We start from the raw sequence: 13,513 nt of genomic DNA on the forward strand, positions 1-13,513 counted from the left end.
CTACTCCATTGTCTTCAAATCATCCGCTTCCGCAAAGTCCGCGTCCGTCTTGGCTCTTACTTCGTCTACCGTCACACCCGGAGCAAGCTCCGTCAGGGTCAGAGTGCCCTGGGCTCTATCCACCTGGAACACACACTATGCATGTTAGATTGGATGTCATATGAGAGGGGTTTACTTACAAGGTCGGTGATGATGGTGCTCACGACACGTGCGCCTGTCAATGGCAAGCTGCACTGCTGCACAATCTTGGATGAGCCATCCTTGGCGCAGTGCTCGGTAGCAACGACAATCTTGGTGTTGTCGGGGTTGGCGACAAGGTCCATGGCGCCTCCCATGCCCTTGAAGACCTTTCCAGGGATCATGTAGTTTGCCAAGTCACCGACGGAGCTAACTTGAAGGGCCTGGTGTTGTCAGCAGGTGAAGCCATCGTAGAGTCGAATCACTTACACCGAGAATTGACACATCGACGTGTCCACCACGAATCATGCCGAAAGACTCGGAAGAGTCGAAGCATGATGCACCAGGGAGAAGTGTGACGGTCTCCTTTCCAGCATTGACGATATCACTAATCTGTTAGCGAGGCTCTCGCAGCGAAGGACGCTACTCACGGGTCAACCTCGTCCTTGGTGGGATAAGGGCCCATTCCAAGGAGACCGTTCTCAGACTGAAGTCGAACCGTGCTATCCGGAGGCAGGAAAGAGACGGCCAGCGTCGGGATTCCAACTCCAAGGTTCACATAGTATCCTGGCTTCAACTCCTTGGCGGCTCGTCTGGCGATTCTGTTTCGTCGCTCTTGGGCCTCGCTGGTTGCCTTTGGTGGTGAGCCATCCTCTCCCTCCTCTCTCGTCTTGAGCACCTCGATGTTCTTCTCCGCCGTAGAGGGGACGATTCGGTCGACAAAGATACCGGGAAGGTCAACCTCGTTGGGATCGATCTCACCAGCCTCGACAATGTTCTCGGCCTCGACGATGGTGACCTTGGCGGCCTTGGCCATGATGGGACCGAAGGCCTTGGTAGCGTATCTGACCTGTTAGCTGACGAATGCGACGAGGCCATCCAACTCACCTAAAGACACAGTTTCCCTCCTTGTCCACCTTCCAAGCTCTTAGAATGGCGACATCGCCTGTAAGAGCAGTCTCCATGAGGAATGTCCGGCCATTGAACTCGCGCGTCTCCCTCTTTCGTCCCTTTTCGACAACAGCGCCCGACTTGTCTAATCGCACGGGGATCTCTCCATCTTGCACAAGAGTATCTGTCCAAGTTAGACTTGTCCTTCTCAATTGACGAGAAACGTACGAGCTGCGGTTGGTGTGAAGAATGCTGGAATGCCGGCACCTCCAGCTCGAATGCGCTCTGCCAGAGTACCCTGTGGGCAAAGCTCAATTGCAAGCTCTCCAGTCAGGTACTTCTTTTCCAACACTTTGTTGTTTCCAAGGTATGAGAGGATTAATCGATCAACTTGACCGGCGCTGGTGAGAGTCGCCAGTCCACCCTTGCCTTCTTGTCCGGCATTGTTGGAGACAGCTGTGAGAGAATGAAGCGATTCGCGACCTCGTCGGTTTAAAGCGCCAATAATTGTATCTGACCTGTCAGCGCATTCCAACAAACGACCAAATGACATACCTGCGACACCACAAAGACCAAATCCTGCGCTGAGAACTGTTGATCCGCTCTTAATGTCTGCCACGGCAGCATCGGCATTGTCAAACAGCTTGGAATGTCCTCGGCTAGAAAAGACAATCTTTGATGTGCTGAATGACCTCGGCGCTCGCGCTGTAAAGCTGCTCCCCCCACGTCAACTGCCTCGCCACCACTCGTCGGCTCTGGAATCGTAGAACGCTAGACATGATTACTTTTGCTTGATGTGAAGCTCAGCCCCTCATGACAAGCAGCAGCTCATGATAGTTTAAAGAGAGACTCGGTGGTAGTTGTAGCTCCGAATTGACCATCAGCTCATCGGACGAAAAAGTAGGCCCCGACGACCCAACGTCATTTTCGGAGAGAAAAAGTGAGACCGACCCGCAGAGTTTACGGCCATGTTCTGCCCTCCCGAGCCATTCGGCCGATGATTCGAGGCCTTGAATTGAAGCCGCGGCTCTAGTCAGGCACGGGGTCGTGGGTTAGGGTTGTGAGATGCCGAAGGTTGTGAGGCTAACCTAGATCAGAAGGTATGCTAGGATTGATCGCGATGACATGGGTTAATCGGGATTTATTTTAGTTTAAATAGAGTGTTGAACTTAGCGATCGGTTGATCTTATCAGCAGGCAGCGAAGAGAACGGGTATTGATAGCTCATTCATCATGCTATGCTCATGACCTGGTTAATCTCAAGCATCACGAGACACATTCACTATTGCAAGCATCATTGAGAATGAAAGAAATTAGGTATATTAAGTAAGTCTAAACATAAAGCAATCGCCGATGCTCGCTCAGGCAATGTTGATGCACTGCTTAGTTCTCAATGGGCTTGCGGATAAACACATTCGACTCCCAACCATCAATCTCGTCAACGACAACCTCACGAGTGAGCTCATAGCCACCAAGTTTGGGGAGGATGACAGCCCAGAAGACCCAGTAGATAGCGCCAGCAACCAGAACAGCGATGCCGACAACGCAGTGGATATAGTAGGGCATGCTCTTGTACACGTTCTGGCCGTCGGTCGGGGGGATGAAGGGAGCGATGACAAGGTAGATGTTGCTAAGCATGAAGAAGACGGCAACGGGAAGAGTGGCCTTGATCGGGGGGTTCCAGTTGTACTGGGCGCGGTGGAGGTAGAGGTGGACGAGACCACCAGCGACAAAGGTGTTGACAATGGCAAGAGGGTAAGAGATGAGGCTAGGATGGTTAGCGACGAATGAATGACGATGAACAGGGACACATACTTGAGAATAAAGTTGTAAGCATCACCAGGAGGAGGAGCAAGGATGACAATGACGCAGATGAGCCAGTGCTCGAAGAGACCAGCCAGAGGAGCGTTGAAGGGACGGTTGCTGGCCCAGAAGCGGGAGAAGGGCAGGATACCCTCCCGACCGAGCTCCTGCACAAGACGACCCTGAGAGAAGATGACACTGAGAACGTTGCCAAAGGCAGACAGGGCGACAAAGACGGACAGGGCACGCTCAGCAGCATTTCCCATGACGTTGCGGAACAGAGAGGCAGCCACAAGACGCTCAGAGGCGATAATCTCGGCCTTGGGGACGGCGGCAAAGTAGGCAATGTTGGCGAGGATGTACAGGATCGAGATGGAGATGATGGCGATGGGAGCAGCAATCTTGAGGGTGCGCTCAGGGTTTCGGGTCTCGCTCAGGGCGTAGTTGGCGTTGCTGTAACCGACGAAACTCCAAATGACATTGTACAGGGCGGTAACGACACCATAAGCGCTGGCCTTGGGGCCGTCAAAGGCATTGTGGAAGTTGTTGGGCTTCTCATCAAGCTTGACGTGACCACCGAGAGCGACAAAGCCGGCAATGATGATGATCAAGACGATGATGATCTTGATTATGCCGAGGACGTTCTGAAGACGAAGACCCCACTTGAGAGCAGTGCCGTGGATGATAAAGGCAGCAGTGATACAAGCCAGACCGACACCACGCTGGTTCCAACGGTCGACCTCCTTGTTGGCGGCGTGGAGAATGTACTCGCCAAAGACGACCGAGTTTCCAGAGGCCCAACCCATGAGGATGATGTAAAAGGCGTACATGGCGGTGACCAGGAACTTGGGCTTGCGGTAGATGTACTCGAGGTAGTTCTTTTCACCTCCATTCTTGGGGATACCGGTACCCCATTCGAGGTAGACGGCCGTACCGGCTCCGGCGATGACGGCACCGATGACCCACATGAAGAGAGCCAGGCCAACACTGCCAGACAGGGAGAGGATGGAAGACGGAGTCGCAAAGATACCGGTACCGATGCAGCGGTTAAAGATGAGCATGGAGGCGCTCAGGACGCCGATCTGGCGCTTGTTGTCGCGGGCATGCTTGAGGCGGCCTGGACGTGTTAGTCGTGATACAATGCAGCGAGCGCACTACACACCAGCTTCACTATCGGTATCTCCCCCATTGTAGTTTGGGTCCACTGGACCCTTCTTGAGATCTTCGTGGCTCATGGTGATGGTGATCAAGATCGATTGGTGATTGGGTGCAGGGAGTGACAAGCAAGGCCTAGAAGGCTAATATAGGAAATAAAGAACCCAGATGCGACACAGCGAGTGAAGAAACGTTTCCCAACAGGCGGGACATGATGAACTTTAATAACAATGAAAAAACTAGACCCGGCCTGATGTACACCAGAGTGTGGGAGGCAAAACCCAAGGCCCATCGCGAATACCCACAGCTGCCCACCCCCGGTAGCTCCAGCGGTGGGGGAGTCTCACCGAACCGCATGCTGGAGAAAGTCTAGAAAGAAGTTAGAAGGTGTTCGGCTCGGGCCTGGCGCCGAGTGAGCATGGTGCCATCGTTGGGGCGGTTCACGAAAGGGGATGCATCAGCGCCGAATGGGAACCTTGATCTTGGCGATCCACGGCGTTTGAAGTCATACCCCTGCTTTCTCTTACATGCACGCGTGGGCAGCCAATGTGTCATGGTTTTCTCCATGCTGAACGACTTTGTCTATTTGGGACTGACTAGGACGATGACGCGATCTGATGTGATCGCAGGCTTCCCTTGGCTCGACCAATGGGAAGAGTCAAAAATGCAGACTCTATCCACCCTGGACTTCATCTGACTTGAACTTTTCAAGGACTCCCCGGGCGTCGGCCGGCTTTGGAGGGAACCCGGCCTCGCGGGCTCCGGGACAGACGAGAACTTCTCAGGCCAAGATTGAGGCTCATTGTTCATGGACCATTCTTCTTTAATCACCTTCCGCATCCGATCGAGTCTTGTGGACTCCCGGCTTCTTCCCCCGTCTGATGCTCCGTCTGACCCTCAGCGGTTCATCTCCACGTCCAAACAGCCGGTTCTAGGTCTGGGTATTGCCTCAAACCCGTGGCTCTGGAACGCATCCGGCTGAATCGGTGTAGTAATACGACGTTTCTACTTGACCATGTCCGAGATTATGACAGTTGCATCCCACGTCCACCTGAGCCATTGGCAGCGCCAAGACGGATCACCAACTAGACACCCATGGTGTGATCGGGCTATGCAGTCTATATGCAACTCTGTTTTTCTCCCATGCACCCGATCTGCACCGGAATCTGGAGACGCCGTTGCATGATGTTCCCGTCAGTCTACCATGCTATGCCCACTTTCTCGCCGCGTAACGGACTGTCCGGTAGTACAAGTGTACGCGGCTCGAGCGTCTGGATCAAACATTCGGGACACACGTTGCACCCGGGTGCGGCAGTTGTCCCTGTCAGGGCAGAGCCGTACTCCCCGAATATCCTTGCCTGTGCATATGAGGCAGTATGCAAAAGCGCCGAATACAATCTGACATGAATACGAGTGCAGACAATTCACCATATTCACCCCAAGACACGTCAACCATGCAGCTTCTTGTCCTTTTGTCCGTAGACAACTCACCTGCCTCTTCACTCCTAGGCTCATCACATCAGCGGATTTTACAAAAGTTCAGGCAAGACAGCTTGAATTCTCTTGGCCTACCGGTGTTGGTGAAGCCATTGGTCCCAGCTCCCTCGAGGCTAGTTCGTTGTTGGGTGCTTGCCGATGACGTGCCCGGAGCCAAGGCCCAGGCCCTTGACGATCCCGCGTCCCGATACAGCCACCTTGGAAGAACCTGGTAAATGTCACTCGATTTCAATGCCCTTGTGTCCGCTTGGAGACGGCTTTCCTCGGCGGTTGGGTAGACATGTGAAGTTGGACGTGGTGTTGAGATTTTTCAAACGAGGCTCATCTCATGTCTGGTCTAGGCGAGGGCGTAGAACCCGACGGCGTGAAAAAATTTGACAATATTTGCCAAGGTGATTGCTCAGATCATGAAAGGGTGATCATTGCTGTAACGTTCAAGCTGCATGTTTGCAATTCAGCCACCAGATGGAGTGATTCAGGCCAAGGCAAGCAATTTGCAACTCTACAACGAGGCGATACACGCCATTACACAACACTTTGCTTATGAATTAGATGAACGTAACAGGCATATACTCCGTACTCCCCGTTTCTCCGCAACGGCTCCAGGTCCAGGGGGCCCAGAGCTGTTCTTTTCCTGCACAGCAAGGCGGTTGTGGCGTTAGCTCAAGTGTGGCTCCCGTGGCTTGAGCTAGAGCGGCTGCCGGCTACTAGGCACGACGGCGTCTAAGGCGTCATAATGCCGGCGCGGTAGAGTTTTCTTTTTTTCTCCACGTGGGTTTGAGGTGGTAAGTTCGGTGAGTCAAGGTGAGTAGCGTGGTAGTGAGAGCTCCAGACAGCCTACCCTACACGTTTTTGACGAAAGTGGTTTTTATGGCTGGGGGGAGTAGACGTTATGCCTCGGAATCATTCTGTAATACGTTTCGCGCTTAATTGTAATTTATCTTATTGAGAAACACCTCGCATGGTTTCATTGTGGTAAACACTGACGCCGAGCAAGCATTAAAAGCCTTTTAGTGCGAACATTTCAACCCAACGCCAAGACCAATATAACAACACATTCGAACCGCTTTCTGTTTACAGGAGACGCAGACTTGATATGTTTCCATAAATAATTCAATACCTAAAAATCCGCTTTAAACAATATTAACTAGTAAAATTGCGCAAGTGTCGTCTTGTGGTGGGCTCTCCTAATGCGCAGTGTCACGTCCGAGAAACACCAAGAGCTGGAGGCAAATTCCAGCGCAAACCACCCTGAGATTCTAGAGAGTAAACTGAAACTCTTTGGAAGAGGTTTGATTAGACTCGCTGAGGGCTTGGGTCCCATAATCCAAGTACCAACCTGCGCCCGTAGGCCGAGTCTTCTGCCACCATGGGTTGAGACCGAGATACTCTGAACACTCATAATTGAAATGCCAACTTTGACCTTAATGAATCCCAAGAAATCTATTCCATCGCTATAATCCGAAAGAATGAACCATATGGGGAAGATCCCAAGTTCTCAGACTGTGAATGCCATGACGCAGTCGTCTCTGCCTGGGTGGTGGGTGAATTCAATCGGGACCCGATTCACATTCGCTAAGCCGCGTTAGTTTAAAGAGATGAGCCCGGGACGAAAAAAAGAAGAAGGAAGGATTGTATCATAAGACTGCGCGACAAGACCAGTAGATCGCGGTGACATGGTGATGGTACAATCAGCGACTATTGGCTCTCACGCCAGGTCAAGTCAAATTGAGGTGAGAACGAGAGCAGACGAAAAGACAACCACAAATAAATGCAACTAGAAGGCAAGACGAACACTGAAGCTACCGTCATAACACAGACGGTGTCTCTGATACTTGGCTCTTTGCGAGGTTGGAGGGTGTTGTGTTGAGAATGACGGAAGAAAGGAGAGTCACGCTTGGCGCATTCACAACAATGCTTTGGCTGTGACTTCGATGGAATCCTTTGCTGTGGATGCCTAAAGACAACATGGATCATGGACAATTGCGTATGACATGGCGGGCTGGCAGAGTTTGTGTATCCGTCCTGTAAATTCCTCCATGATGACAGATCAAGTAGGTATCCGTGCAAGGATCAATGGCACCTCTGGCGTTGAGACAAGGTGGACAGTGCATCGGGACGATAGGCATTTCTGGAGAGCTCTGTCAGCATGATCGGGAGCTTTAGTTGATGAATTAGTAAACAATTCATTGTGTTCGAGATCAAAACAAAGGGAGACGATAATAACATATGACAAATAACAAAAAGAAAAAGAAAAAGTAAATAAACGAAACTCTATGTGATCATGACAGCTTGCGTTGTGTAACGGACGGTCATGAAATCAACGACTGTGCGCCCAACCCCTCACCAATTCACAAAAGTTGTCTCACTAATCACCTCGGTGGAATCCGTGATCAAGCACCTACCAAACAACACGATACTTATCAACAAAGAACAAAGCCGCTTATTCCCCTGCAAGCAACTGGCCACCTCGTACTCCTGGCACTGTGGCTGAAGCTCCTGTGGCTTGTCGTCAGCCTCAACCTCCATTAAGCCAAACGCGTCGCATAGCAACGCGCCGCGACCAACTTGCGACCGTCACCAACATCAGTGACGCAATAGCGCTTCCAGATCCTTTCCATCAGCATCCTCCAACGCGCTTGGGGCATTCACGACTAGGCAATTCCGCCCTGCGCTCCCCCGTGATGCTTCCGCCGCACGCAGGTACTGCTCAGGCGCAAAGTCCGCATCGCGCGACCATCGGCTGACTCTTGATAGATCCTTACGACGTTCCTGCTTCACCGTTGAGGGCCAAGAATCGCACAATGGCCACCGATACACCCTCCAAGGATGGCGATGTCGTCACCGCTCGCGACAAGGCTGTCGATGGCCACAAGGCGTCGCCCGCTGCTAGAATCGGAACTCCTCGGGGAACCCCCAGAGGCACCCCCAGAGGAACTCCCAGAGCAACTCCCAAGATTGCTACCCCCGCAAACGACGAAAAGCCCGATCGCTCCACTCCCGCCGCCGCCGAACCGACCGAGCCGAAGAGCATTGATAAGCGCAACGGCGACAAGGACGCTCAGGTGAATGGTGATGCCCCCGCTGCATCCGGCGATAAGCCAGCCGAGTTCAGAGATGACGTCGAGATTGACGAGTTTGTCGACCATCGCGTCGACGAGGCGACATCGACCGTGGATATCCAAGTAAAGTGGGAGGGTGGTGAGACCACCTGGGAGACGGAATGGAGTCTGCAGGAGCAAGTTCCCACGCTCGTCTTCAAGTACTGGGACAAGCTCGAAGGACGTGATACTGCGACCGGCCTGGATATCTACCACGTCTTCAAGATCCTCAAGCGCACCAGCCTTCCCGGAAAGTCCAAGAAGCCTCAGTACATGTACCAGGTCCAGTGGGTCGGATATCGCCGTACCGACTCGACGTGGGAGCACGAGGACAAGCTGAGAGAAATTGCCCCGGCTGAACTGGAAAAGTTTGAGGCCAAGGAGTTGGCGAATGGAGCGGTTTCTCAGAAGCGCAAGAATGCACGTGGTCCTGGACGACCACGCAAGAGGGCGAGGGCTGACTTGGACTGAGGGAGTGGATGATACGGTTGATGGTGTACCACTGGTGGTATAAGGCTAATGGTATACGGTGATGGTAAACGGTTGATGGTGGATGCGGTTGATGTGACAAAGAGCCTTGGTCGGATATTATGAGTGGTCATCTCGAGATAGACACCATCGATGACCAGGTTGGGTGCTTGATTCAGCGTCATCTCAAGGCAGAGCAGAACCATAATGGCATTGAGTCACCGCCGTGTACGAAAGACGAGGAACACGGATGCTTGGGAATAAGTGTACTTTTTATTAGACTCTACTGATTGATTGATTGATTGATATTCAGATGACTGGCATCTTGAGATGTGACTAGCACGACGGACTCTATTGTGATGGCTAGCATCCTTGAATGCGTGACTGGCACGGTGCATCTCCTTGACAGCGTTGAATCAGGCCTAACGATCAGTTCACAACCATTAGCCCTCGGCTCGCTCGGGAGTGACGAGCCGCTCCTCATCTTGGTCCTTGTCCTTGCCCTTGCCCTTCAGCAGAGGCCAGTGTCCGTGATCCTCCTTGTAGGTCATGGCCGAGAACTGTCCAATAACAAAGATCCAGTACAGGTTGTATGCAAGAACGGAACCGTATGTGGCCGAATTGTTCCAGCCCAGGACGGCATTGAAGATGGCCCAGCCGCCTCCGCCGTTAAGCTGAGGGTTACAGCACTACCAATGTCAGTACAGACCACCAAGCGAGACTCGAGACTTACGTTGACGTGCCAAATGCTTCGGTCAATGTCGTATGAGCCAGGTCCATCTCCGAGTTCAGCTGCATCGCCTCCGACAACCTTGTTCCACTGCTGCTGCTCAAACAGCCAGATGGCACGGGAGAAGAGGCCTGCAGCGACGAGGTAGAGAAGACAGGTGGAAGCGACAAGAAAGACCTGAAGCTTTGCAGATGAGCCACCCCTGGGAAGGTTAGATATGTATGAGACAGCGATGAGGTACTCACCTGTAGAGAATGTATCCCACAAGTCCTCCAGAGAGCAATCCCATAATGACCGGGAGAGGCACAGCAGAAGCTGGCGCAGAGAATGACACACCAGCAACAAAGACGATACCCTCAATACCCTCACGGAGAACAGTAATAAAAGGCAAGACAAACATGGCGTACTTCTCAAAAAAGTTGACCAACCAAGCCCTCTTGCCATGAGCCGTCACGGGCGCCTCAATCGCCTTGGCCAGCTTTGCTCGCCACTTCTCCTCCATCTTGCCCACACGCAGCAGCGCACCGCCCATGATGGTGATGATGACGGCAGAAATGAGCGAAAAGACTCCCTCGTAGTAATACTCGTGGTCAGCCCAGGCGTCGGTGCCGAGGATGTAAAAGATGCCGATGATCACGCCTGAGCCGATGAGGCAGAGGGCAAAGCCAGTGGCGGTTCCAAGCCAGACCTGTCAATTAGCAGAGATCCAAAGTCAAGATGAGGGGCTTACCTGTGCGCGCAGGGCCTTGTAGAGGTTTGCATCGCGCTGGGAGCCATCGAGGGTTTGTTTGAGGAATGCGAGGAGGACAGAGACGATGATGGCCGTCTCGAGGGTCTCTCGGAAGACGACGACGTAGACGGGGACAGAAAAGAGGTCCAGCATCTTGACTGACTGACTCTACTGCTTCAGCTGTGACTGCTTTGCTGAGTGAGGTTCGTTAGAGTTGAGAGTTGATCCTCGGACCATCAGATAATCAAGGTCCGAATTGCGGCCCCACGCCAAGCCTTTTTTTCAATCCCACGCGTAGAAATTGCCTCGGGCGAGAGTCCGGCTTTGGAACTAAGGGTCACAGGATGCCCACTTGGTCGTCTGAGACGAATCACGGGTTGTCTTGGGGGACATGGATGGACCGTGTCATGAGGTAAAACTTTGTCTCGGAAGGGAAGATAACCCCTCAGCGAGGCTCGAAGGAAGAGGCTGAGTAGACTCAAAAGAGAGGCATCGACCGCTCATCTCTCCAGGAGAACTCTGCAGCAAGATCTCCGAGTCCCGAGACCGGATTATCAGATTGATAAGATCCCTGCAGAAGACCCGAACGGTGTGTGCACGGCCCAAGACCCTGGTGGTGTGAGGCTGTCTCCACGGAGCTTAGGTTGTCCAAGTTTCTTTAGCTGGCTTCCCTCTCAGAGACTTGCTCCTCAACACCTCTACAACAGCCCCAAGATGCGTAGATTCGGCTGGGCTTTCGCTCTGGCGATGCCATGGTCATCTCTGGCCGCCACGGTATCCTACGACTTTTCCATCGAATGGGTCAGGGCCAACCCCGACGGCGCGTTTGAGCGTCCGACCATCGGCATCAACGGGCAGTGGCCGATCCCTCAGATCGAGGCCAATATTGGGGATACCATCTTGGTCAATGCCCACAACAACCTGGGTAACCAGACGACGTCGCTGCACTTTCATGGGCTGTTTATGAATGGGTCGAATCACATGGATGGGCCTTCCCAGGTTACGCAGTGTCCTATTCCTCCGGGGTCGTCTTTTCTGTACAACTTTACGGTATGTTTTGTGTTGGATGTTTGGGCGTGTCTAATAGTAGTAGATCACTCAAGCTGGTACCTACTGGTATCACTCTCACACCGAGAGTCAGTATCCCGATGGTCTTCGAGGAAATCTCATCATTCACGACCCAGAGTCGCCGTTCAAGGGAAAATACGACGAGGAGATTGTCATGTCGCTTTCCGACTGGTACCACGATGAGATGCAGACCTTGCTCCCAGAATTTCTGCGCAAGGGAAACCCGACTGGTGCTGAACCTGTCCCTCAAGCTGCTCTCATGAATGAGACGCAAAACCTCAAGGTTTCAGTGCAGCCCGGCAAGACGTATTTCTTGCGATTGATCAATCTTGGCGCTTTTGCTGGACAGTATTTCTGGATTGAGGGCCACAAGATGTCCATCGTCGAGGTTGATGGCGCGTATACAAAGCCAGCTGAAGCCAACATGGTTTACCTCTCTGCTGGACAGCGATGCAGTGTGCTCGTCACGACCAAGGCTGATGCAAAGGCCAACTTTCCCATTGTGGCAAGCATGGATACTGTAAGTTTGGCGTTCCTTTGCTTGACTTGGCTGACCGTGTAGGATCTGTTTGATGTCTTGCCCGACGATCTCAACTGGAACGTCACGGGCTGGCTTGTCTATGACGAAGCGCAGGCTCTCCCGAAGCCTGTGACTATCTACGAGTTTGACCCTTACGATGATGTGGATCTCGTGCCTTATGATGAGATGCCGCTGTTGCCTGAGCCTAGCAAGAAGGTCGAGCTTGAGGTCATCATGGACAATCTCCGCGATGGCGCCAATTATGCATTCTTCAACAACATCACCTACCGCGCGCCCAAGGTGCCGACTCTTTACACTGTCTTAACGAGCGGCGACAAGGCGACGAATCCTCAGGTCTACGGAACGTACACTCACAGCTTTGTGTTGAAGAAGGATGAGATTGTGCAGGTGGTTCTCAACAACAAGGATGACGGTCGCCATCCTTTCCATCTTCACGGTCACCACTTCCAGGTCCTGTACCGAAGCGACGACGACGCTGGCGATTTTGAAGGATCCGAGAAGGATTTCGCCAAGATCCCAATGAGGCGAGACACGGTGGTTGTGAATGGCAACGGAAATGTGGTGCTTCGCTTCAAGGCCGACAACCCAGGTAAGTCCCCCCTGGTTGATGCAAGGCGTCGCTAATTTGTTAGGTGTCTGGCTGTTTCACTGTCACATTGAGTGGCATGTCGCTTCGGGTCTCATTGCAACCTTTGTTGAGCAGCCTCTTGAACTTCAGAAGACTTTGACGCTGCCCCAGAATCACTTGGATGCGTGCAAGGCTGGAGATGTTCCCTCTGCTGGTAACGCTGCTGGAAACACCAAGGACTACCTGGATCTGACTGGAGAAAACGTGCCCCCTCCACGATTGCCTGATGGGTTTGTTGTAATGACTCCCTCATGTTGAACTTGACTAATAGCACTAGATTCACCCTGAAGGGCATCATCGCCTTTGCTTTTAGCACCCTGATGGGCCTCATCGGTGTCTACGCCGTTGCATCCTACGGAATGAAGACTGACAGCAAGAAGAAGAGGACTGCCGAAAGAGAGCCCCTGCTGGCTTCCGGTGAGGCTGGCGCAGAGTCGGAGCCGACTGGACGGTCTGTGAACGGGGAGAACGTGGTTCGGAGGTAATACCAGCCTGAATATCGAGACCGTGGATTAATAGAATGTAGAAATATACCAGCTCCATTTGATGGCATCGTATAATATCACAGCATCTGTCGATGGAATCATTTGTCCTAGCTTCTCGTTGAGAGCATCGTGTCATTCCCATATCGCAAGCGGAGAGTATTGTGTAATATCCAGGTGTAATATCCAAGTCAACCCAGTAGAATATATATACTAGCAAATGTATTATATCAGAACTCGCTT

At 52.4% G+C, this 13,513-nt stretch overlaps 5 protein-coding genes across 5 annotated transcripts; 2 read left to right on the plus strand and 3 right to left on the minus strand.

Annotated features, from left to right (window-relative positions):
• Positions 1 to 1,847, minus strand: LRP88_12319 (3-oxoacid CoA-transferase; the record flags this gene model as incomplete). The annotated part of the gene is made up of 7 exons (XM_083248713.1): positions 1 to 123; positions 180 to 387; positions 609 to 1,009; positions 1,074 to 1,237; positions 1,297 to 1,524; positions 1,624 to 1,711; positions 1,761 to 1,847. 7 exons carry the CDS (start codon positions 1,845 to 1,847, stop codon positions 1 to 3), a joined length of 1,299 nt encoding a protein of 432 aa, XP_083096143.1.
• A 603-nt stretch (positions 1,848 to 2,450) lies between these two features.
• Positions 2,451 to 4,105, minus strand: LRP88_12320 (amino acid/polyamine transporter I; the record flags this gene model as incomplete). Its single annotated transcript, XM_083248714.1, has 3 exons — positions 2,451 to 2,835; positions 2,883 to 3,987; positions 4,042 to 4,105. 3 exons carry the CDS (start codon positions 4,103 to 4,105, stop codon positions 2,451 to 2,453), a joined length of 1,554 nt encoding a protein of 517 aa, XP_083096144.1.
• Positions 4,106 to 8,326: 4,221 nt separating this feature from the next.
• Positions 8,327 to 9,094, plus strand: LRP88_12321 (chromo domain-containing protein; the record flags this gene model as incomplete). Its single annotated transcript, XM_083248715.1, has 1 exon — positions 8,327 to 9,094. The coding sequence occupies one exon, from the start codon at positions 8,327 to 8,329 to the stop codon at positions 9,092 to 9,094; it is 768 nt and encodes a 255-aa protein (XP_083096145.1).
• A 440-nt stretch (positions 9,095 to 9,534) lies between these two features.
• On the minus strand, positions 9,535 to 10,704 carry LRP88_12322 (iron permease FTR1/Fip1/EfeU; the record flags this gene model as incomplete). Its single annotated transcript, XM_083248716.1, has 4 exons — positions 9,535 to 9,765; positions 9,825 to 10,066; positions 10,158 to 10,509; positions 10,630 to 10,704. 4 exons carry the CDS (start codon positions 10,702 to 10,704, stop codon positions 9,535 to 9,537), a joined length of 900 nt encoding a protein of 299 aa, XP_083096146.1.
• A 561-nt stretch (positions 10,705 to 11,265) lies between these two features.
• Positions 11,266 to 13,273, plus strand: LRP88_12323 (Cupredoxin; the record flags this gene model as incomplete). Its single annotated transcript, XM_083248717.1, has 5 exons — positions 11,266 to 11,601; positions 11,693 to 12,121; positions 12,182 to 12,749; positions 12,928 to 13,018; positions 13,066 to 13,273. 5 exons carry the CDS (start codon positions 11,266 to 11,268, stop codon positions 13,271 to 13,273), a joined length of 1,632 nt encoding a protein of 543 aa, XP_083096147.1.
• Positions 13,274 to 13,513: the final 240 nt, after the last annotated feature.

This window comes from Fusarium phalaenopsidis (genome assembly GCF_050370095.1).
Source record: "Fusarium phalaenopsidis strain FUZ10S chromosome Unknown contig_32316, whole genome shotgun sequence".
Lineage (NCBI taxonomy): Eukaryota > Fungi > Ascomycota > Sordariomycetes > Hypocreales > Nectriaceae > Fusarium > Fusarium phalaenopsidis.